This window comes from Zalophus californianus, chromosome X, assembly GCF_009762305.2.
Source record: "Zalophus californianus isolate mZalCal1 chromosome X, mZalCal1.pri.v2, whole genome shotgun sequence".
In the NCBI taxonomy this organism is placed as follows: Eukaryota; Metazoa; Chordata; class Mammalia; order Carnivora; family Otariidae; genus Zalophus; species Zalophus californianus.
In genome coordinates, this window is record NC_045612.1 from 37,421,182 (window position 1) to 37,446,772 (window position 25,591).

Consider the following 25,591-nt stretch of genomic DNA (forward strand, 5'->3'; position numbering starts at 1 on the left):
AGGAGTGTATCATGGAGCTAAATAAGAAGGGTTTCATTGATCCTGGGAATTGATGCCTTTGCTACTCCTATGAACACTAATAAAAGGGGAATGTTCTAGATTACAGATATTTATCCTGGAACTGTAGGCTAACTGATATTGATCCACATGCCTGTGTCATTGGTAAACACATCAGTCTAAGTGAAATCCATATAACTCTGCCACAGGAGAGGCATTCTCCATGGAATTGAAAAATTCATGAATGTAGCTTCTTGCATGAACCTCTTGAGACTGTCTTCCAATGTGGGGGACCAAACCTTTTATTGTTCAGGATTTGGCGATATGGGCCTGCACACTATGCTGTATTTATATCATTTTGATGTTCGATGGGTTGGTGTCGGTAAGAGTGATGGTAACATATGGGATCCAGATAGTATTTATCCAAGAGATTTAGAAGACTCTAAATTACAAATGAACAAGATTGGACAAGATCGTCTTTTCCGCAGTCAGGTCCTATGAAAGAAATGACACAAGCATTTCTGCTTCAGGTAAAAAAAAAAAAAAAAAAAAAAAAATTACCAGACCCAACACACCCACTATCAGAAAAGAATCACTGCTGAAGGCAGTAATGGACCGATAACACTGGGGATAAAAATCTTCCCGAAGGGGAATAGTTCGGTAATCCCTGCTCTCTACATGAATGATAGGGGAGTAACTGTATCATTTTATGTGATTAAAAAGTTTTTTGAATTATGTTACACAACCACTTAAATATGAACGGGATTTTCACTACCATTTGCTAATGTCTGCTCAAAATTTTAGAAAGAAAATGTGGAAATCACAGTGGGGCTAATCATTTGCGCCCTTTTGCAGGGTTTCAGGACACAATGTCAAGAGCCTTATTCTGTAGTATAGCATGGTAAGAACATGACATTACCCTCCTGTATTTTAAAGCACAGCAATTCAGTTTTGCCTCTGTAAAAGTAAAAGTTGTTTCTTGTTAAAAATTTTATTCTCACGTGACACTGTAGGCTGATGAGCCAACCGACGCCCATGGGGAAGAACTCATAAGCAATGACAATTGAGTTCCCTGATTCCCCAGTGAGGCCTCAGAAGTGCCTGGAAGAGAGAGTAGGCAGTCCTACTACCCAAAGAGGAATTAGATTAGGGAGGAACTTCTTGATACCAAAGTGATTGGCAGTTGGTGGTGGAAGTGGGTTAGGGTACCATATCCAGCCTGCGTCCTACCTCCTTGCCATGACCTCTGAAATGTCATGATGGAGGTATCACGTAGTCTGTTGCTTTTCTCACTGGAAATTTTGTCAAGATCATTGAAGAGCCACATGCAGTTGTAAGAACTAATATAGAGAGATCCTGTGCACCCTTTACCCATCTGCCTCCCGCCAATGGTAACAGAGTCTGTTACTTCTTACTTTGTGGGAATGTATATCATTTGGAAATAAGACCAGAGTACTCTAGTTAGAACATTAAAGTGCACATATAATGGAGCCAAACTGCCAATTTCCTTTTCACTCCAAGGTGGGCCACTTGGGAGAACATGGAGAACTTACAAGTGAGATTCCAAGTAAAAACCATGACTCTGAGCTATTCCATGGGACACCCGATGGAGCCCCTAGGTCTGAGTTACTTAGTGGCAGAATCTGCAGGACATTTCCTGCATGGCTCACGAAGGCAGGGCATTTCCCTGTGAGCTAGGTGAAATGGCCAATGCCAAGGGGCGGGGGGGGGGGGGGCAGGAAGGTGACAGAAGAGAGAAGCACCAGCTCGTTGATGTTTGTCATTTTTATTTGCAATACTTTAGGTCCAAGTTTCAAACTGCAATATTTTTACACTCAAGACACAGTCATGCACAATCCATATTTCAATTTTCTATTGCTTCAACCACAATTTAAAATAACAATATTGGAAACAAAAGTCCTTAAAAAAAATCAGAAGCTGAGGTCAGAAGGATAGAACCACACCATCAGCAGGTCTATGAAAGAAATAACTTACTGAAAAAAATCAAACAACAAAAAGACCATAAATACCTTTAATCCAAAGTTACAGAAGAATTTCACCACACATGGGTTTACAGGTAACACATTTGAACAAAAGTAATGCACAACCAAATGAGATACAATTCTGATAAAAAATGAAAATATAGATCCTCCTCAACATGTTTTGTCTGGATATCATGAGTATAATCCCATCAGCCACCTGTGATCTGAATCCTCCTGGCTGATGTCCTGAGATTTAAAACTCAACCCACGAATGGTTATAGGATTCTGTGAAAGGTCTTATCATCACTAATGAATATAGTAGATGCGGGTCCATAAAGCACGCCACACACAAGCACACACACTGAACTTGAATTTCACACTCAGGGCTGGTTGGCACTCTGCTAACAGGCAGGGCATTGGGACTAACTGACTTCCAGCATACCCTCTCTCCAGCAGTATACTCCTACAACTGGCCGATCACTGTGGGAGTTGTCATCAGAAATGCTATCTTTGGTTCCCAACAAGTGGATTTGTCAACACTCCTCAATGCTAATAGCATGTACTTACTTTGTCATTTCTTTCTCTGCAACCTACAAGTGCTTACGTCCGCTTTTAATAGTCCCAGCCATTGAAATGCATGGTTCTGCCATCCCGTGCCATTTACAAAGTAAAGTCTACAAAGCCCAGCATCACTTCATAGGAAAGGAGAGGCCCCAAACGTAGTTCTGTTCTAGCAAGTGTGACAGTGTATTTCTGTTCTAGTAGCAAATACTGGCCACAGCTTAATGAAAACCAGACTTTACATACAGACCATATGGGAAATAAAAACTGGGAACACACTACAAGAAAAGGACATTAAAACAACAACAAAACAAAACAACTGTGAGGATTGGGAAGGCTGCCACAAGTTTTATCAACATTCCCTAGTGTTATGTTCATTTACTTGAGGTTTTTTCCCCACATCATCTTACACATTTCTATTGTTTAGTGGCAACATAAGAAACCCAGGTTTGAGCATGTGATATTTGCCATCCATCACTGTAGCAGGCTAGATCTGCAAGGCAACCTACAGTACCACAGAATGATAGAACTTTTGGAAAGACCTCAGAGGTCATCTAGTCTGATACCCTTATTTTACAGATGAAGGAAGAGCCGTGCAAAGGTTAAGTGACTTGCCCAAGGCTGCACACTAACTGAGCAACAGAGCCTATATTAGAATCCAGGTCTCCTTACTTCTAGGCTAAGTCCTCCTTCCACTATGTCTGCTTGCTTCTTTGTAATTGCTGTTGACCTCTTAGGTACTAAACCAGGTGACCACGGTATCTCCCTTACGGCTGGTAGCATTCACCCAATGGCGGCTGCCAAAGGAGACTCTGATGGCACTAACCAGCTTCTATCAGTTTATCCTGCAAGTTTGTATTTTGTGGCAGGAAATGCTGCTTGTAATGTTGTATACTCGCACACGGAAGTGTGTGCATGGAGGCTCTAGTTCCATTCCCGCATTTGCAGATTTGGTGAGATATTGTTTAATATCAAACAGACATTCCCAGTGCATGAGGAGTTGGGTGATATTCATTTGGTCACTAAAGGAGCGTGGGATCAGGAAAGGAGTGAAACAATCAAAGCTAATGAACAGAAAAGATTATATTGGAACCAAATCTTTTATGAAAAACTCTTTCTTAGGAAAAATATTCCCATTCCTGCCAAGGTACCATTTCTTTCCCTCCCAAGCCACATGCAAATATATGTTCGGAATTGCGCGTTAAATTCACTTGAAATCCCGGGCCTATTAGACCATCGATTTACAAATGCTGAGTTTCAGTCCTCTTGCTCAGAGACTGGGAGAAGCTTGGCATCACTGGCTATGCCTGTGTTTAACTGGGGATATTAACTGCAAGTAGCTCAGAGAAGGACCATGAGATTCAACTCGGGATGGCAGGGAGCAGAACTCCCGGAAGTATTTTTATGTTGAGGATGGCCAATGAAAAGTGGGTTCTCCAGGTATAAGGTCTGCTCTTGGGGAAACTGAGTAACATCTGAGGCTGCTACCTTGTTATAAAACTCATCACCTACAATTTCTTCAGTGAGTTAGAGAAAAATTCCTCTCTTTCGGTAGACGGTCTCCCTTTTGCTCTTTAAAAATGACAGTAGTTACTGCCTACAACCTATAAATCAGGCGGTACAGAAAGCACACGGAGGCCATCTCCAGCCAAAGCTAACAGGAGCTGAAGACCAACAGGCAAAGGCGGCTCTAAATATTTGTCTTTGTTTTCACAGTCAGCTTTTAATTGCAAGTCATAACTTCTATTGAGATCAAAGGGACTTGCCCACTGGTCACTAGCAGGAGAATCCTACCTGAATGATACAACATCCGGTCAGACAAGGACATGGTGGGAGCCGGGGGATTCATCCTTCTATGCCTCCAAAATTCAACCCGAAAATCTGCTAACATGAGCCAGAGAGGTGATACCCAAACCAGATGTTTTCAAGGGGGCAAATCAAATGTCACCCCACCCAATCTACAGTAACCAAAACAGAAACCTCTCTGCCATGCCCAAGCAGAGGGCGGCCACTTTTAAAGCAGAAGGATGTGCCTGGAGCTCGAATAGCGACGTCTCCTTAGCTTCCACTTAGAGATAATAGTCCCTTAAGAAAGCACGTGCCATACCCGAGCGTGTGCCAACCTCAGCACCCAGGCAAATACGAAGCCTATGGAATAATTGTAACTAGCAAATATCTGTGCCCTGCATGCTCTGGGCTCTGGCCAGAAGACATCTGCTTCTGGCATCTTCTCTATGTTTCTATAGTTCCCTTTCTGCTGTTTATTTATTACAAAGCAATATGACAACAATACCAAAGAAAATTTTAAAAGGAATGAAATTGTTTTTGCATAATCCCACCACCCTAACACAACTGATTTCAACGACCTGTGTTCCCAGTCTTTGTCCGTTAAGCACACTTAGTTTTACAAAGTTATAATCCCTGTTTATGTTATTTAAAAGTGATCTGATAGATTCTCTCTGAGAACTGGCAGCCTCGTTAGAAATAAACAACCCAATGCGCAAGGGAATATAGTTATTTACACGATCTTTGAGCTGAGAAATATCCTTTATAGACAAACATCTCAAACTATCAAAACAGTTATACAGACGACAGGAAGCAATTTCATATTTCTTTTTCTTTTAGCAATGGAATGTGCTTCACAGGGGAGGAATAGATGTGGGGGATCAGGTGGTTAAACTCAACATCGGGGGTGCAATTCACAAGCCTGAAGAAATCTGAATAACACAATTAAAGAATAAATACTTGAGTTAAATCTTCTTACATGACTTGGCCATCCAGTAGCCAAAACGGAACATGGACACACAAATATTTACAATGACACATAGACGAGATCATCAAGAACGAAGTCATTACCCAACATAGTGACTGATTTGGGGGGGGTTGTGTCATCCAAAAAATCCTCATTGGATTATGACAACGCACCGGATCCTCACTACAACATTAATGTTTTTTTTTTTTTCTTAAATAAATAATCTCTACTGTGCTTCTCACCCTTCCCTGACTTTCCCACTGCCCTATCCCTATCTCAGGACATTTTGGAATCAACATTCCACAAAGTGCCCTCATTATCTCCGGGCATGCTAGCAACTTTAAAGATCTGGATAGACTCATCTGTGTCAAGATGAGCTTAAAAAAAAAAAAATCCAGAGAAAGGGAATAAATGATTAACCACCTGGAGTCCAAGTTGTTCAAGTGTACCCAATGTGAATCCTTCAGCATCATTTTGGCAGGAGAAACAGCTTCTTGCTAATACTTATTAGAAATATACATAACTCTCCAACACAGGGGAGAGGCTTTTAGAAGCTGTTCTCGTTTAAAAATTTACATAGATATAAATTTGTAAGAGTAAATCCTACTGCCCTATATAACCATAGAATCTTGGTACAATGGGGGCGTGGTGAAGAAGTACCTGGCTCCTAGCTGTTAATATGCAAAACTGAAAGCATCAAAGAGCAACCATTTCTCTGCCTAGAGTGATCCGAAAGATCACTGCTCCAGGTCTCTCCCCGCCCAAAAGACCTTTATGACATATAAGGGATGCTAATCAGCAACTAGGACTTCCTGACTAGCCCTGTGGTTCTCTCCACTGGCAGGGCCGAGTTAGTGTACTGAATTCTATTCACACCCCAGGTATTATTTCATTGAATTCCCTGGCACTATGAATGAAACACTAAAAAAAAAAAAAAAAAATTTAACTTTAAATGAAATAAAAATTAAGGCCTCTCTCTCTCTTTCTCTCTCTCATTGGAACAGTGTGGTGTTAAAAATTTCAGGCTGAACCACCTTTCTGTCAAGTAGAACACAGCATGCTTCAAATGAATGTTACCATTTGATTTTCTTTTTCACATCTGTTGTTTTCTCTCACTGTGGGTGTTTTCGGGGGGGGTGTCAAGCCCCTCCCAACTTTTATAGACAAAGAAAACAATAGGAAAATGGGAAATCCACCAGCGTTGCCGTTTCCTCAACATAAACATGTGCACTACATGGTTAGCAGAAACTCTCTAAAGAAAGTGCTTGCATTTTAAGGAATGGATGGATGCTTAGATGGACAGATGTACCATAGCAGAGAAGAAGAGAGGCCCAGGCCATTGATCTCTTTCTCCCCCTTGCTGAATGTAAATAGGTTCTTATTCAGATTCTCGGTATGTTACAAATCAAGAAGCCTTCTATCGCACAAACTGTTAGCTTCTCCAAGGCTTAGATAGGCCACTTTGCAGAATTTATGCAACTGACAATACATTTGAAAGAGAAGCATATCCTTTTCTATGCAGCCACCCTCCAGATATTTTTCTGCTCTCAGAAGATTCAGGAAGCGCCAACTGTTGAATTTTTAATAAGTAGATACATTGTTGGACTGCTACTTCTTGCGATATATGATTGCAAACCCTAATTATTTTTCACTGGAAAATTTCCAGATCTGTCTGAACATGGTTTTGAAATTCAAAAGCTCAAAAGATGATGTCTGACTATGCTATATCCTGAAACAGAAATCAGTGAGACAGAGGGAAAATGGGAACAAGTACTTAGAGCCAAATGTTCACTGGGATGTAGTTTTCATGGACCTCTCATTCCTGACAGGGCTGAATACTTACAATAACTCTGTTCTCCAGGTCTTTTAAGACATTTTCAAAATGTTATAACGTGTCACGTGATTCTGATCATAAGCAAATATTGGTTAATGGGTCTATTTTCTCCTAATGTGCCTATTTGACAATGCCTGTGTTCCATAAGCACGAGAGGATTAAATTAGGTCTCTTGATTTTTGTTTCCTTCTGTCCAACAAAGACCTCAGCATTACACACTCCTTTTGCTTTCCTTTTGGCTCTCAGAGCAAGTCCCATCTTTGTTTAAGAATGGTTTCTCCTATCGGGGTTTCCCAGGTTAAGGACCTGGACTTACCCAATAGGAGGGCCACAAGTTTCAGCGTGTCCTTTGTCAGGCATCGTGAAGATGAACGAGCTGGTTTATAGAAACGATACATCAACTACCTCTTAAGCATTGTCGTGAAAATGTGACAGGATCTCACCATTTGAGCTTTATTTGGATAGTTTTTAAAAGCCCTTCCTGAATACACATACTCCTCTCTGCTTTTGGAAAAATGCCTTAAAAGAAACCTTTTCCAATACAAATGCAGAAAAACAGGTACACAAACCAAGCCACCACTATAGAAGAATAAAAAATTGCAACTCTATTAGGGCATGGACTTCCACATGTTCACACAGTACTTGCTCTGGGGTATTTTTTTTGTTTTGTTTTGTTTTTTTGTTTTGTTTTGTTTTTGCTTTTTGTTTTTTGCTTTCTTTTTTTTTAAAAAAGTTTTTGACGTCTTTTTTTTTTTTCCTGGACATCTAATGACAATGCAAGTGAAAAACATCACATTGGGTAAGGAGTTTTGAAGGAGGTTCGAATGCAAGAGGGACTACTCTCTAACTTAAAAACGAACACGACACTATGAAGAGGGAGTGTGCATCTTTGAGAAACCCTTTTTTTCTTCAAAGTGAATGCACAAAATGAGGGGATTCACTACTGGCTCTTTCGCTTCACGGTAGAAGTGACCGCTTGGTGGCCACTTCGACATTGCTGCCCTGGTCGGGCTGCGATTCAGGCTTACAAATAAATTACATAATCCGAGGGAGTAGGAAAAAAGGCTTATAAGAAGTTTCTATTCATTTGAAAGTTAAAGATTGCCCCCCACCCCCATTTGGCTGTCTTTTCTTCCATCTTTTCTGCAGCAGCATCTCAGTTCAGTCTTACTCAGGAGGGAGACGGTGTAGGGTGGGCCTTGCGGTCCTAGCGGCTGCTGTTCTTAATCGCTTCTTTTGCGGCGATAATCAGAGGAGTCAGGCTGGAGAGAGGCTTGGCTAATTTTAAAAATGGATGCTACAAAAGGGGGAAAAAAAGAGGAATTACTGGAATCCTTTCCTCCAACAAGTATATTACCTTACATTCTCAAGAAGCAGCCTTTTTTTCACTCAAATAAATGTACCTTGAGCATCCAATTAAACCTGATTTTATTAAAAATAGTGCCAGCTTTCATGTGTCTGTTGGCCATTTGTATGTCTTCTTTGGAGAAGTGTCTGTTCGTGTCTTTACCCCAAAGACACAGATGTAGTGAAAAGAAGGGCCATATGCACCCCAATGTTCATAGCAGCAATATCTGCAATAGCCGAACTGTGGAAAGAGCCGAGATGTCCTTCAACAGATGAATGGATAAGGAAGATGTGGTCCATATATACAATGGAATACTACTCAGCCATCAGAAAGGATGAATACCCAACTTTTACATCAACACGGATGGGACTGGAGGAGATTATGCTAAGTGAAATAAGTCAAGCAGAGAAAGTCAATTATCATATGGTTTCACTTCTTTGTGGAGCTTAAGGACATTGGGAGAAGGAAGGGAAAAATGAAGGGGGGAAATTGGAGGGAGAGATGAACCATGAGAGACTATGGACTCCGAGAAACAAACAGGGTTCTAGAGGGGAGGGGGTGGGGCGATGGGTTAGCCCGGTGATGGGTATTAAGGAGGGCACGTACTGCATGGAGCACTGGGTGTTATACGAAAACAATGAATCGCGGATCACTACATCAAAAACTAATGATGTACTACTGTATGGTGACTAACATAACATAATAAAATAAAATTGAAAAAAAAATCATGCCAGCTTTTGGCCTTCCGATGTTCTTGTCATTCTGTGTCATGAAATCCTCTGACAGCTGACTGGTAGAGCCAGAAACTCGGAGTAGGGGTCTTGTGAAAAATCTCACTAGGTTTGCAACAGTCTTGTTTGCTGATTTTCTCAAACTGATGCATTTATCTGGGGCAGCTCTCCTGCTTGAAAAAGTGTCTTTGGTGGCCCTTGACCCTGAAGCCAATGGCTTCTCAACCGCTAAACCCCGGACGGAGCTGTGCCTCCACCATTTTTCTTTTGGCCCCTCTGCAGTATGTAATACAAATGAACATCCCTTCTGTTTTTGAAATGTTTTCCTCGTTGGGGGCCTGTGACATTCCATAGTCTTGGTTCCCTTCCCCGTGCAAGCTCACTGACTCCTCCCCTTCTATCTTCTTCCCCACTTTCCCTTCCTCCTTCCACCTCCCAGAACTCAGCGCTCATCCTGTTCTTTTTCTAACTTAATTCCTTTGAGAGCTCCCTTTCTTTCGTGGTTTTGACCTCTCATCAGATTAATGGGGATGACTCCCAAATCGATACAGTGTGACCTGATCCCTTTCCTGAAGTCTGGTCCTATTTCTCCAATTGCCTGCTGGGTATCTCCTCCCAAATGTCCTTCCGTGCCCTTGAAATCAACATTTAAAAAGGTATGTTAAAAAGTCTCCCACACAGGGTACTCTTGTGTGATGTAAGCTGCAGAGGCTTTGGAATCTGCACAGCACCTACGTTCCAAGTCTCTCCTCTGCTTATTATGATGGTTAGATGAGGTAAGTAAGTGACAGTTCCTTGTAAGCTACACAGGGGCTAAGAAATGTTAGCCATGGTATTATCCTCCATCATTTTTGCTTTTACTGCATGCTGCCATTGGTTTGATATTCGAAGTCACTTTTATCTTCTTCTTCCTTATGTTCTACATATAATCACCTACCGAGTCCTTTCTCCTCAATGCCTTCCACCATTATCTCTTGCCTTCCTTAGTTAAGCCCTAACCAACTGAACCCTCAACTATAACCGTAAGTCCTCCTTGATCTTCCTGCCGCCATTTTGTCCCATTGCTAATTCTTATTGTATTCCACCAGATTCACCTTCCTATACAAAGCTGTTGCCAGGTGTCCCTCAGATATGGTCACGGTTTGCCCACTGGCTACAGCCCCCCATTTCTATAGCCTGGTGTTCAAGGCCCTCTACGGCCGTATCTCTTACAGCCTCCTGACCGGAACTCTTTACTTCGGCTGTCCGCTTTATTTTCTGTTCCCTTCAACCTTGCCTCCTCCATGCCTCGGGTCACACTATAATCCTTCCATCTGAAATCGCTTCCCTTGTTTACCTCAGCCAGTTAAAGCTGCTCTATCCTTCAAGACTTGGCAGAACTCTTTCCTGTTTGCAGACACTTTCTGATCACCATCACCTATAAAGGTATTTCTCTAATCAACCATGGCATTTATTGTTTGAATAGCCACTGGGTTTGAATGAGTCTTTAAAAAACCTTGTGTTGTTTTTTCATATATCCAAGGACATTGTGAACTTCTGGAGAGTAGGAACCATGCCTCTAAGGTTTGTATCACCCACTGCAGTGAGCCCTGCACATAGAAGTTGCTCAAAAAACATGAGTTGATGGACAGAGACTTGACTTAGGCCATACAGAAGGGCACACAAATACTCAAGACCTGCCTTTTCTCAAGCCTTCTAGGGGGGGTGAATGTCATGCATCCCTCTGTTTTCTAGCCCCTGAAATGGGCAGTGATAGGCTGGAGTCGGAGAACAGTGTTCTATGGACTTTGGGTGATACACAGGTTATTGCTAACATGTAAAATGAAAAGACGCAATGAACTATTCAATTTAGACTCAAAATATAGTCTTGCATTACTTAGCTGACTGGTTCAGATCAAAGTACTGTCAGGGAAGGAACTGACTTGGTAACTGACTCAATGATCTATGTAACTGCATAGCTAAACTAAGAGAACCCATCTCATCACTTCTCCTTGGAACATGTATCGGGATGTGTCTGTGGGTGGTGGGAGGAGCGAAGAGATGTGGGAGCGAGGCACTCTCAAGTTCAGGTTTTTTCATCTGTGATTTGAAGCCGGCTTAAAGAGAGGATCAATGAAGGGCCACTGCAGATTTGAAATTCAAGCCCCTGGGACAGCCTGTGAAATGCTCACAGCAGAAAAGCGAAGGTGTAGCCTCTTTGATTCCCGGAAATCAGTTTATTCCAGGTGTGATTTGGGTCGGGGTGGGATATTTTTGACCTGGGTGTGGCGCTCTGTCTGGAGGGGGTTCGGGAGCAACAGGAATGATTTTCTTTCTTTTTTTTGCCTGGAACAGACTGAGTCTGGGGTTAACACACTAGATAACCAAATGTTGCACCTTATGTTTAACTGGATTAAGTGTTCGAAGTCACAGAGAGAATATGCAGTCACTGTTCTTAGATGTTACAGGCTTGATACATGTCCCCGAGGAAAAGTCCCCAGCACTGGAGTTCTATGTGTCGTCCTGGGCGTGTGTTCCTTTATCGATAAAAGCATATTTTTTTTTCCTCTAAATCGGTTTATGTGTTTGTTCAGGGGAGGGTCAGAAAATCCAGGGCTCAAATTCCAGTTCTGCCACTCGATGGCTGTGTAAGCCTCAATTTCTACATCTGTAACGTGGGATAATCCCACCTACCCTATAGAGTTGTTTTCAGAATTAGATGAGAGAATATGTGTAAAGAATTTGGCACACAATTGGTACTCATGATCATCAGATAGACGAATCCCTGAGAGCCATGAAAAGGACAAATGGTTACAGAGGCACTCACCACTGGATGGTACTCACCCAGGCAAGCAGGTGCCTGCCATTTGGCATCACAAGCAAAGGGGCTTTGACCAGTAAAGCATTAGAGTAGCAAATGCCATGGAAATAATTGCATAGTTATGTAGAGAATTACCTCCGGCCAAGAGCACCTGCATACAACATCCAGGGGCACAAGTAAAGTTTAGAACAAAACAGCAACACCAGAGGTTCACAGTTTTCTTTTTCCTCGCAAAATAAGACTCCAGGAAGAACAAAAGAGATTTATAGATTAAACCGCCACCTTCTCAGAAGAAGGGCAACATGCCAATCAATCTTGTCTTAGATGCATGCCCATACTTATGTGCCTGTGGCCTAAAATCAAATGGGTACAGCCCAACTCAAACTAGACATCTCTTGACACAGCTCTTACTGTCACACGTTGAGATAGAAAAGCTCAATATAATCACTCTCTCTTTGTAATTGTCCTATTTTATTTTCACCTGCAAAAGCTCCTTGGCAGATCCTCGCCTGTCCACATCCATCTCAAGACAGCGATTTAAAAAGTCACGGAACACAGCTGACAGTCTCTCAGGATTCTGGAGCTCTGGGGTTCCGTTAGTGGCTATCAGATATAATGCCTACAGGAAAAAAAAGAAAAAGAAAAAAAACAGAAAAATCCATTCAGCACATACAAATTAGGATAGTGAGTTGGCACAGAGGGTACAAATCCAGTTTCTTCCGGTTTATACTCTGGGTCTTAAAAATTCCATTTTAGAGAATGACACTGACATATATTTCAAAGTTTCTACAACATTTAGAAATCATTCCTCTTGGCAGCAACTGAGGTGACATTGAGGGGCCCCACCCTGAAAACCTTGGAAATAAAGTTATAAGATTGTCCTTTGAGAGTTGAGGAGTACAAATCCATTTATAATGAATGTGTGATTAACCACCTAGGAAATTAAGCCTAGGGATCGCCTGTGCATCTGTGACTCTAAAGACGTGGGGAACACAGGTACACCCAATCATGTTGACCTGTGTACAACCTCCAGAAGGCGCAGTGACAAAAGTGATTGTAATTTACTAAGTGTTTATCTTGTTTGAAGAATGTCGGTGAGCAGACCAGGGATGAACAGAGTACATTACAGAATTAGAGAAGCACAAAGAACCAGAGGATGATAGGGCCTGGATGAAAAGTAACCTGTGAGACCCAAAGAGTCAGGTGCTTTCGTCCTGTGGCAGATGTATCCCTACAGATGATAAGGAGATTTCTCATGAAGGTCTACCTATGCTAAGAGAAAATATGAGAAAAGTTGCCATTAGGAGTCCCAGAACCTGATGATTATGTATCCTTCTGTAAAAATAACTGGTTGTTAACAGATCTCTGAGATCTTTGTTCTGTAGGGCTGCCCCTGAGAGACATCGACAGACTCATTGCGTGCTGATGCAATCAAGGGCCCTAGCCTCCAGGGCGAGAGCCGGACCCAGGTGCCTGATTAATTCACAAAGGTAAACCCATCTTTTGAAAGCTCAAGACGGCCAAAGCGAGGTGGCCATTCCTCATGCCTCCTCTAAACAAACAATTCTAGGGCACTATGTATCAGGTATTGTATTGGACACTGGTGACCCAAAGATGAGTAAGAGAATGCCCTGCTTTCAAAGATCACACAATTGAGTGAGGGAGCGAGACATAAGTAGCTACAATACAGTGAGACAAAAGCCAATGGAGGCACAGAGCAAGTGTTAAGTAAATACAAGGAGGAAGCAATTTACCCTAGAGCTCAGAGGAAGCTTCAGAGGAGGCTGGCATCTGAACAGGGTTTTGAAGGATAAGTACTTTTCCCTACAGGTATTGCCACCAGGGTTATGTCTGCCGAGGTGACCAACGCTTTAATTGTTATGAAGCCATGCTCCCTCCTGAACTTGCTTGGGCTTTATAGCAAATTTTTATGCCCCCTGCCCCAACCCCCTTTTCCCCTTTGCCCACCACGGCTCCTACTATTATTATTATAAGTATTTCTATCAAAGTCCTCTCTTGGGCCAGTTTTCATCAGCTGGTAGGGTCATCGCTCCTCCTGCCTAGAAACTTAGGGTTAGGAGGGGCTGTTTCATCCAGTGGCTGTCAACCTCTAGGACACATCAGAGTCATCTAGAAGGCTTGTTAAAACAGATTCGTAGGTCACCCCTAGAGCTTCTGAGTCAGTAAATCTGAAGAGGGGCCCAAAGAATTTGCATTCAAACAAGTTCCCTGTTAATGCTGAAGCTGCTGGTTCCAGGACCACACTTTGAGAACCGGTTTAATCCACCTGGGTAATTAAAGCAATGGGCAAAACTACAGGTTCTCAGACTTGCTTGCACACAGGAATCACCTGGGGAGATTTAAAAGATCCACGTGCTCAGTTCTCACCCCTAAACCAATGAAGTGAAAGTCTTTGGGGGTGGAAGGCAGGCCTCAGTGATTTTTAAGCTCTCCAGGAGATTCCAATTTACAGCCAACATTGAGAACCACTAGCCCAGGACTTGGAGCCCACTTAACCCAGAATCTGCATTTGTAAGCTCACCAGACATGAGAGCCACAGAATCCCATAGAGCGAGATTCTCTAACGTGGTGATGGTTGAGAATTTCAATGGCATATGTTTCTATAGAGTACGATGAAACTTTCTGGTTTTCCCCCCAGTACATTAAAAAAAACCCACATGTAAATACAGCCCCCTCCAAACCAACACCTTCTTTCCCCCTACCCCTCACGCCTCTCTGATTTTCAATTCCTTCGCTGACGCACAGCAAATGCACAGGGCAGCTATTGGGACTTCCATGCCAAAGTACAAGTCAGTTGCACATCTAGTCTTGACTAAAAAAAAAAAAGCCAGTATGAAAATGGAACGCATTTATAAACTCTTTTTAGGAAATCATCAATCGGGCAAAGTCATATGGTGCACAATCACAGCAGATACATTACATTAAGTTCAAACAGGGTGTTTCATTCTTGGACGATTAGCACTCGAAGCACCTGTCCTCACAAACTGTCTTTGTTCCCTTATTAAAAGAAAATTGCTGGCCATGCACATTACATTTGCTGCCTCCTCTTAAAACTGTCTTATTTCCGCGGGCCACAATTCTGCCACACTCACTGTCCTTTGCTTGCTTTTTTATCTGCTCTGCAGCCAGGCCTGGTCCTAAGCACGCATGTGTGTGCCTGCGTGCACACACACACACACACACACCTCTTTTCTCCTTTTCCACGCTCCCTGGGTCTGCCTGCATGCCTACGTGCTTTCATTTCCCCACCTTTCTTTCACCATTGTGGCTCAATACATTCCCCTCCACGTAATCTCATTCCTCATGAGTACGCATAATCCTCCTCACCTCTCTTTAGCTCACGCCTCATTACCTCAGGAAATGCATGCCCCTCTTTCCATTCCACTTAGGAATTTACAAATGACCTTCATCATAGTTGTGCAGCCTGAGTAGGGCTGGCGATACACAGGAGCACAGGAGCAGAAAGCTCTGTGATCTGATGGGGGAATCAGCGTAAAGAGCCAGTGCCATGAACCTCTACAGCACTTCACAGAGAACGGATGTCCTTTTCCAAATTTCTACCAAAAGAACGACTCTGGGGCACCTGGGTGGCTCAGATGGTTAAGCGTCTGCTTTCGGCTCAGGTCATGATCCCAGGATCCTGGGATCGAGTCCCGCATCAGGCTCCCTTCTAGGCGGGGAGCGTGCTTCTCCCTCTGCCTCTCTCTCTCTCTCTCTCTCGTGAATAAATAAACAAAACATTAAAAAAAATGACTCTGGTGTTTGCTGGGGGGTGCGGGGGGCCTCAGTTGGTAGCCTAACAAGAGGACCCTCTCCCCGTTGATTGGTGCCGATTTGCTTCCAATGCCCTCGCCCCCCAACCTAGGTGTCAAACCGCAAGACTGCCTTGTACTCAACACTGGATCATTCCGAAGAACTTTGTAAAATATCAAACAGTATTTCTGTTAACTGCTGGTTCGATGAAAAACTACACGTACTCAGGAGAAGGTCGAAAGGAAAACACACCGATATGTTCACAGTGGTTCTCTCTGGCTGGAAAGATGACTCGTGACTTCAGTTTTCAAACATTTTTCGATTTTCCAAATTTTCTACAACGGACACGACAGCTTTTATTATTTAAAAAAAAAAAAACACCCTCCAAAACACTACTGAAAAAATAAATGTAAGAAGTTGTGCCAGCCAAACTTACACAGAACTCCTCATCTATGTCTGTCTTCCGAGGATTAAACCTGCTTTTCATCAAGTCCTACCCCTTGAGGGAAACAAAAACCCAGACGATTTTTTTCCAGCTATTGTTTTCTTTTTAATTGCAACAGTATTATTTCCAACTAAATTCCATTGCAAAAAATCCACACTTTCAGTTATATTAGGGGCTAAACTGGCCTTTGTGGGATGGCCTGGGAACGTACTCACCACGCATAATGCTGTTTCTATGGGAAAATGCACTCTGAGTTCCAAATGATTAACTTAAAAATGAACTTTTGGAACACGTCCTGTGTGTAAGCTGGGTACTATCTTTGTAAAAAGAAAATTGCTACCCTCTGCCCTGCTAATGGGAGACAAATACAGTTGCAGCCAATACAACAGTCACCACAAAAAGGCTTTTACTAACAAAGTCAAGTCGTACATGAGGAAAGATCGAGGGAAAAGAGATCGAGTGAGGGATCACATTTGGGTTTTATCTGAGTTAGGGAAAAAACTCAAAGAGAATGAGCTGGGTGTTAGAAGAGCTCTTTGTTGGCACCCCCCACCCCCAGCCCCTGTGACCCATGCATGTGGTTTTCCTACTGGACTCCCCCAAAATTCCCCTCCAGGGCAGCCAAGAAGGAAAAGAGGCAGGGCAGGGAGATACACTGTAAAGACTCTGGGAGCCTGTGCCTACACTTATTTGTTTCAATCAGAGACATTTTTCTTTTTTTTCTCTATTTCTCTCTGCTTCTGAGCAAGGCTTCATTTGAACCAACGGCTCGCTACGGTCGTCTGAAAACCAGTGGTCCACAGGACACAGTCATGATCCCCGGGCGTGGCATGCATGGTCCTCCGTGATTGGGCCCCTGGCCACCTCTGTCGTCCTCGGTGTGTGCCCTTCTTCCCCTGCCCCCACCTAGGGACATACATTGGCCAAAGCTCACATACCACAGCCAATTTCACTCTCCTATTAAATCTGCCTACCACGCTGGCCCCATTTCCCTGAAATGCCTGGTGAACTTCTCTTTGCCCTTTAAGCTCTAGTTCACATGGCATTTCCCCTTTAAAGGCTTCTCCATCTCTCCCAGACACAGAGGGTGACCAACACCTTGGTTTTCTGGGGACTGTTCCAGGCTTTAGTAGTGAAGCCAAGCAAACTGGGAGTGTGGGTTACCCTGCAGATCGAGTTAGCCGTTCCCTCCTTTGAGCCACCATAGCTGTTTAGTTCAGACATTCATTTTCACATTGTATTGTGAACACCTGTTGCTTGTTTCCAGGCTTGCCTTGCTGGCCTGTGAAGGTAGGAATTGTGTCATGGGCACCTCTGGCCCCAAACCGGTGCCCAGTAAATGTTTTTGCTGCTGAATGAAATGAGAACCAAAATGCTGGAATCAATTTCACTGAGCTGGGACTATCACAGATTTGGATATACACGAAGTATTACAGCTCAGAACCTAAAGGGAACTATTAAACAGATAAGAAGACACACAGAAGAAAAAAAAAAGAAGAAGATACACCGAGAATGAGCAAAGCACCTTTTCTGAGTGGCAGAGGCCTGGCACGTGGTAACTTCTGATGACCCGCCCATCAGTGTGGCGGAAGGAAAAGAGCGCCAGGAACAGAGTATAGAAAAGGATGGTATCAAAGGGAGGGAAAACTGGAAAAAGATGGCCGCAACATGGTAATCTGCTGGGCCGGCAAACCCAGAAAGGTGAGAGAATGATAGTCTCTGGAACTTGAAACATAGTTCAGAAATGGAGTCTCCTCTGATCTTACACAGAGAAGGCGCTCTTGATTAATCTTTTGCTACATCATTAAACAAGGTCTGTTTGATTCCCCCAGTGAGGCAATGCAGGCCCTGGGACCTACTGTCCTTGTTTATAATGTTGGAAAGTCCACCTTGGGGCCAAAAATGGTGGCTTTCTTCATGTTGACATACACATTACCTGTAAATTTCTGATGTTCTGAAATTTTTTTTTTAGATTTTATTCATTTATTTGAGAGAGAGAGAGAGCTCACATGAGCAGGAGGGGCAGGGAGAGAGAGAGACTCTTCAGAAGGCTCCCTGCTGAGCGTGGAGCCTGACTCAGGGCTCGAACTCACAACCCTGAGATCATGACCTGAGCTGAAACCAAGAGTCAGATGCTCAGCCGACTGAGCCACCCAGGCACCCCTGATGTTCTGGAATTCTTAATAATAACTCTAAATCTCTTGGCAATCACACCTAAACATCATAGTTTTCACTGACCCCAATGTGCAACTAAAATTTACCTAAGTCCTCAGAGAAAACTATTCTACCCGGTTGAAGGAATAATTCAATTGACCTCATTGGCAATCTCCTCAGTTAAAAAGGATCAATGCAATCATCTGAGAAGTTACCACATTTCTCCAAGGAGGCTCCCGAACAATCCATATGTGCCCAATAAATTTTCATTAAGGCAGTTTTGCAACAGGACTAACCATTTAATTAAAAAGCTTCAGTTTGTGACTTAAGTTCATTATAATACTTTATAAAGATGAAGATGCTAGAAAACAAACCAGAAGACTTAACATGGCAATGTGTTAGTAACCATGAGAGGCTCCGGCACCAATATAAAGACTCAATTTACAAAGACAATAGGGTGTGGTACAAACATTTCTAAGTTGAATATTTGGGACCCAAAACACATTTTCCTCTGGAAATTATGTTATACATGGTGAACAGGCTCCCAACCTAGCCAACAAAAATTTAAAAAACAATCTAACTGAACTAGAAGACCAAGAGGGCTATTCATCTGTGTCTCAGTATCTCTATAAATACTATGTCCATGGAAAGTATTAAAAGCTAACATTTATTCAGTGATTCCTATCAGATGGCTTAATTCACACAACAACCCCCTGAGGTGGACTTGATTATGGCCCCCAATGGACAGATGAAGGGAATGAGGGCTGTGGGACTAATATAACTTGTCCAGTATCACTCAGCTAGCAATGAATCCCGGGAATGTGAGTCCGTGCTCTTGACCGCTGCAAATACCACCTCACACTGTTCCCAGTATCTGAGGAAGGAATTCTCCTACCAGAGGTAGACAAAGGCTCTTCAAGAAATGAGGCACAGTCAGCAACTTCACCTCTACCTGTATAGAGGAAACAGACCCTCTTGAGGTCAGTCGTTCTCCACTTGTTTAGAAATGGGGAACAAGGGCAGGTCCCCAGTTAGAGGGTTTCACACTATATTCCCTGGGGTCTATATCTGTGTTGAGAGTTTCTAAGCAGCTCGTACTCTGGTTGTTGCCTGCAACCTCCTGTTGTCCTGGTTCCTTTCTCATTTTAGAATTTCCAACTACCTTTGAGTGTTTTACGAGAGTGATTTGGCAACGAGTGACTTGACACCTTATGGCTTAGTTTACTCATGACCTGGGATTTCAGAGGTCAAAGGCCAGAGCATACTACCGCCTCTGATGTGTTTATGGATTTCATGAAAGGCCCTAATGCTTCTTTCTTTCTTTTCTTCCTTCCTTCCTTACATTTCTTCCTTTCTAAGAAGAAAGTGAATGGGACCAAATGTGCAAAAAGAAGTGACTATATTATAACTAAGTTTTCTTCCATACGTTGACTTATTTATTCCAACAGTCCAGTGTGATAACTGAATAAGCAACATGGGGTAATTTTGTTCCCTACTTGTCTTGCATAGTAGTTCTCATCTGTCACCAAAACATGGTGGGGGGTGGTGGTTGTAGTGCTTGTTGTTGTTTAATCCTTAAAAAGTCATTTAAAATGAACCTATTACAGATCTCTCCCCTTACCGGTTGATGGCAAAAAGTAATTAGGAACCACTGACTGATTAGGTGTCGGCCTAGCTTTAGAGCGCTCCCTTCAAGCATCAAGGACTGGCCATGGCTAGAAAATAAAGACCAGATGACTCTGACAATGGGTGTGCTCATTCTAATCTCTCAGGATTAATAGTGCTTGTCAAGAGACACGGAGCAGGTGATGTGTGCTCAGGACGAAACCCTGGGCAGCCCGAGCAGCAACCCAAGGTTGAGAACCAGACGGGATCTAGAAGTGGGAATGGGGGTAGGCAAAGACACAGACAAGAAGTGAAGCAAAATGGAGCCGGAGGCGGAGGAGAAAAGCTGCGAGAAACAGGGGGAGATGAACACAGGGCAAGGACAGGAGCCAAATGACAATGGGGAGAGAAGGTGGCTGGTGGGACACCGAGGAAGGGAAATGAAGACAAAGGCTAAAGAATCGGGGAGGCCAAGAGCACCTGATCCTAGGTCCCATTCTGCTGCTACTGCCCCATTTCTCTGGTCTTTCCACATAAAATTTCTCAAAGCATTGCTTACAGTTTTGATACGCCAACTTCTTCACCTCCCATTTTCTCTTCAACCCACATCAAATTTCTGGTTCTAAGGTACCACTGAACACTACACATTTGCTCATATCTCACTTCAGAATATGAGAGCAGGCAGGGATCAACTCCCTGATTCTTTGGGGCTTTTCCAAATGACCGTATTAGGATCAAAATGGCCCGACTGTGGCATGATCTGTGAGTCATGCATTAGACTGCTCACATAAACTGGTTTAAACTGCTACTTTATAAGCAGTTTGTCAGGTGAAAAGCGCTGCACCCGATAACATAGAATTGATTCTTCCCCTCACACCCCAGAGTGTGGTGGAGATTATGGATCCCTGTAGCATTTCTATCACCGTGGTGCTTTTTCTAGGTTTCTCCCTAAGAGTCCTGTCAGAGTGGGGCAGCCCGGTCCCCACTGCAGCAGGTTTCAGTCCCATCCTGATCAAGTGTCTTTGCTTGGTAGGAAAAGGGGGATCTTCCTTCTTTATGGGACACAGATTTAGTTGGGAGGTGATGAGAGAGACATCTCTGAGCTATTTCCTGGAGATCACTTCCGCGAAAGCACTCCTAAAGCCAACACCCACTCAAACCACAGCTCTTCTGGTAGTCAAGGAAGGCTGGAGCCTATCTACAGCCTAAGAACACAGAATAAGGGACCCATGAGTTTCTCCTTTTATTTAAGTAACGCTCAGGTGGAAGCCCAATACAGAAAACAAATGAAAGAGGCCCTGTGTTGGTGGAACCAAGAGCCACGTGACCTCCCCCTTGGGCCCTTAAAAGCTCAAGGAGCTCCAAAGAATTCTAGGGCCTTGTGAAGTCCACTGACGACCAATAATCTCATCAACTTCCACTTGTTTGAAGTGCTAAGGAGATGGAGGCCCAGCAAGAAGTAACCTGTGCAAGGTCATGGAGTTCCTGACCGGCAGACCTGGGAACAGGATTCGCTCGGTAAGTCACATAATGTGTACAGCCGGTAGAGACACTAGAAAGCTGTTTGTCTCATCCTCTCACATTTATTGGCCACTCCTGGGTGAAAAGCGATGATGAATTTTGCCATCTAAGCACTGGGGCAACTCCTTATGGAAGGAGAAGGGGATGGAGAAGGAGAAGGGGAGGAGGAAAAAGAAGAAGAGGAAGACTTGGAGGAAAAGGGTAGAAGGAGGGAGGGAAGGAAGGGAGGGAGGAAGGACCAAGAAGCAGCAAAATGATCAGCCCAGTTCTTCGGATGATGTTAGCCCTTTGCCTCTCCCAGCTACAGAGGTAAGACTGCCTTCATCAAGTTAAACTTTCTCTGCTGAGAGGCTCAGGTAAGACATCTCTGAGTATCCTTTTACCCGAATGCAAAGGGCCTTCTAAAATGATGCTGCAACCAAGTTGGCAAAAGTATAGTTCCAAATGATGACAAAAGTCAGAAATGATCTTTAGTTATCAAGAGAACCTGGATTTTCTTGGGGAAGTCCGTTTTTCCTTTGCAAAAACACAGACTTAAAAGGCCATAGGATCAAGCATGCCAGTGGGCATTTCACTAGGCAGATGCCCATCATCATACTCCATGATTTGTCTATTTAGAAGGGACTCTGATTTTGAGGGACCTAACTACTTAGTTCTAGGTCTGGTACCCATTAGGGCAATAGGCCTATGCATCCTTGGCTTACTCCCAAGTCATGCTTTAAGGATACTGAGGAATGATAAGATGATATTAGGATAAGGGCATATCAGTCTTGGCCAACAGTAGGCCCCTGGTCACCCCATTTTTAACCTTTCTTTCCCTCCTCTTTGCCTGGTCAGAGTCTCAGGTTTTAGCTTGCTGTGGAATCAATTTCTTCTTTGGCTGTCTTCTGGGTTGTAACTCACCGGTTTGAGCTGTCTGCTTCTGAATTACAATCTAAATGAGACTTGCAGCTTTCCTATGGCTAGGTCCCATTTTCCTTTGCTAAATTCCTGACAACCAATGATTCTTAAGAGTTGTCTATCCTTTGACAGGCAATATTTTTTTTTCTGATTAAAAAGAAACCCTGTTCCTGTTCTATAATTATTTTAGTTGCAGTTGTCCCAACAGCCCCCTCCTCTCAGGCATAGGTTTGCCCTTAAAGTAGGAGGAGTGTCAACAAACCATCAATAAACCTTGCTGTTCCATAGTGGTTTACGGAAAAAGAAGGGACTGCTCCCAGCTCTTCCTGAAATACATTCAAAACAATATTGACTGAGTGCTAGCAAAGTATGCTTGCTTCTCTGGCGCTCAGGAAGTTTATGTCTGACTTTAATTCCAAATGAGCACGCGCCATCAAACCCAGACATTCCAATCCACAACACAGGTTCCAGTGGTTGGAGGAGCTAGAAACACTCTGGCCCTTAGTTGCTGTTTTTTAGTTGCTAGAGATTCCCTTCTGCTTAACTCCCTTTTCTAGACATATAAACTAACCAGAATTCCCTTAGTTCGATAGTAAAAAAAAAAAAAAAATATTTGTGTAGTGCTTTAAGTGTGCATAAAGGGAGACTAAGAAGCCTCACAGTGCAGACAACACTGAGGGCTGATGATTTTAGATTCCTGCCCTCCCTTCTCTCCGGCCATACAGGAGATGCACTCCTAATCATGGGTAGTCAGACTGATAGCTTTATTATCACCAATATGTGCTATGTACTTAGTGGCTTGCACATTTAACGATCAACTCTATTTTTTAGGAGAAGTAAAATTGGAAAAGAAACGGCATATCATGAGTGTACCTGCTGAGCTAATGCCATTTCTTTTTTGATAGTGTTCCTGGACTGCTAAGCCAGAGAATGCCGTAGAGTGCACTGTAGAGTGCATCAGGATTTCAACAAGGCTTCGACAGAGTGATTATATATATATATATAATCAGTGAAATATGAAATGGAGAAATGTGGACCGAATGAGAGCGTACTCTTTTTTGGTTCAACAACCATGCTCAAAGAGGGCTGATGAAGACTTGTTCTCCAGTTTAGATAGGGTTCTAGAAAGGGCTTGCCACAGAGCTTTGTTTCTAGTTTAGTCCTTGGTGTGGGAACCTGGCATCATTGTTTCTTAAAGCTCCGCAAGTGATTCCAACGCACAATCAAGGAGTAGACCCACTGGTACAGGATCAGTGGTTTACACACTATACTAGTGTTTTGAGCATTCAGAGGTCTCTTATTAATACCAAGAACTGTCTTTCAAATAGCCAATGTTTGCTACTGTTTCGTCGATGTTTAAAGTGAGGGCTGAAAGACAACATTGAACGTTCATTTCAAGTAGGATAAAGGTTTGGAAAAGTACACATAAAAAAGGGCTCCACCCACAGTCCAGTAGGAACTTCAACTGGATGTCATGGAGACATTTCACAGATGCTAGATTCCATCAAAACCCATTGACAAGAACAGCCCAATTACCTGTGAATGCAAAGTTCATAAAGAGGCACTCTTTTGGTGCTGAGAAAAACAAACCCAAGATGTGCTTTATGGAGATGATTGTACCTCTTTATTTAGAATCAGGTCATTATAATCACAGGTTTTAGAGAACATATCTCCAATTAACAAAAAAGTTGGGGAGATGAGCAGAACGCTGACACTGATTTGTGTATCCACAGGGGACGTTCGATTTTAACCCCGGTCACTTTGGCAAATAGAAAGAACAAGGCACTTTATTATTGGAGACCGCACTAAAAATGTCCACGGGCCACAGAACAACATGTTTAAGGCCAATCACGTTGAGTGCAAAGACTTCAGGCAGTGGGGGACGGGTAGAAGCTTGTCTCTTCTCTGTCTCTGGAAGGGTACCAACCTCATAACATCAGGACAGTTAATAACTCTATGACCTTTAAAAGGCATTTTATGAATAAATTAGGTCAATTAGCACAGAGCAATTTACATTAAAAAAATCCCAACCACTTTATAACTGGGGGGGGGGGCGGAGTAGCTAATTCCTTGCATGAATGATATGTTAACTTGGCAACATTCACAAAGGGCTTGCTTGGTTGCAACGGACACAACAAAGACACATGCCAAAAAAAAAAAAAAAAAACCCACAATGAAAGGCAAACGGCCTTCAAAGATATAGCCCATCTGCACCTTTAACCTGTCCTGTTCAGTGTTACCTGTTCACTGTAATTTTACTGGACCCTGTAGAGCCCTCTACTCTTTGCGGGGATCAGAGTGTAGCCAGTGTGAAGGGGAAGTTTTTGCAGAAGTGGGGAATCCAATCTCCCTTTATGAATGTGGAAAAAGCACTCTAAGGATCCTTTCTTTTTCCTTTCTCACCTTTCTATTCATATAATGTCTCTCTCTGTACACACACACACACACACACAAATATGTATATACGTATTTCCTACAATGAGCTAGACACTGTGCTTGGTGACTTACATGCATTATTTTATTTAGTTTTCACACTCTGCAAGACAGGTATCCTCATTTTATACAAAGGAAAGAGGTTTATAAAGGTTTTAAGTGACTTAAGGAAAGTCACTACAGAGCTTGTAGGTTGTGGAGCTGGGACACGCTAGATCCACCTGACTACAGGGGCCAAATTTTTTCACAACAACGTGCTACCCTCTATTCCACCCATGCTGTATTCCTTCTATGTAATTCCCACTTTCCTCCTCAAAGACCAAAGGGATGAGTGGATGGTAGTATTGGAAGGATTTCAAGGAAAGAAGGACTAACCTACCTCTCTTTTCTACCTCTCCTGAAGCTCTGCAATTTTCCAATCCCCCACACATAGCCTGGTCACCAGGATCCAAGAAAATAAAGGCTCCTTACAGGCTCCTGTTAGATCGTTTTCTTTCCATTCCCTCCATGGTTTCGGTGACTACATTTTTCAAATCCCAAATAAGGGCGTATGGCCTGAGATGCTGTGTTTTCTTTAAGCGAACACGAGGGCAACATCTCTGAAATCAAAACTAAGAAAGTACTTGTGGCACCTAGCAGAGAGGGAGAGGGCTGGCTCAATACGGACTTGTTGATTGATTGCGTCATTGGAGGTTGATCACACATGGAAAGTAATGAGCAAAGTTAGACTAAGTCCTTATCAGTGGAATTCAAC

At 43.0% G+C, this 25,591-nt stretch overlaps 1 protein-coding gene across 11 annotated transcripts in view; it reads right to left on the reverse strand.

The window, feature by feature from the left end:
• Positions 1–1,767: 1,767 nt before the first annotated feature.
• PAK3 (p21 (RAC1) activated kinase 3) overlaps positions 1,768–25,591 on the reverse strand; it is a 248,120-nt gene continuing 224,296 nt past the window's right edge. For 7 of the 11 annotated variants that reach the window (XM_035725555.1, XM_035725554.1, XM_027608161.2 and 4 more), the window contains 3 exons: positions 12,487–12,624; positions 12,029–12,156; positions 1,768–8,423 (listed from right to left, as the gene is read on the reverse strand). In XM_035725555.1, coding sequence (XP_035581448.1) covers positions 12,058–12,156; positions 12,487–12,624 — 237 coding nt within the window. In that variant the 3' untranslated portion in view covers positions 1,768–8,423; positions 12,029–12,057. The remainder of the gene's footprint in view (positions 8,424–12,028; positions 12,157–12,486; positions 12,625–25,591) is intronic. The other 4 variants (XM_027608170.2, XM_027608167.2, XM_027608165.2 and 1 more) reach the window with 1 other exon arrangement.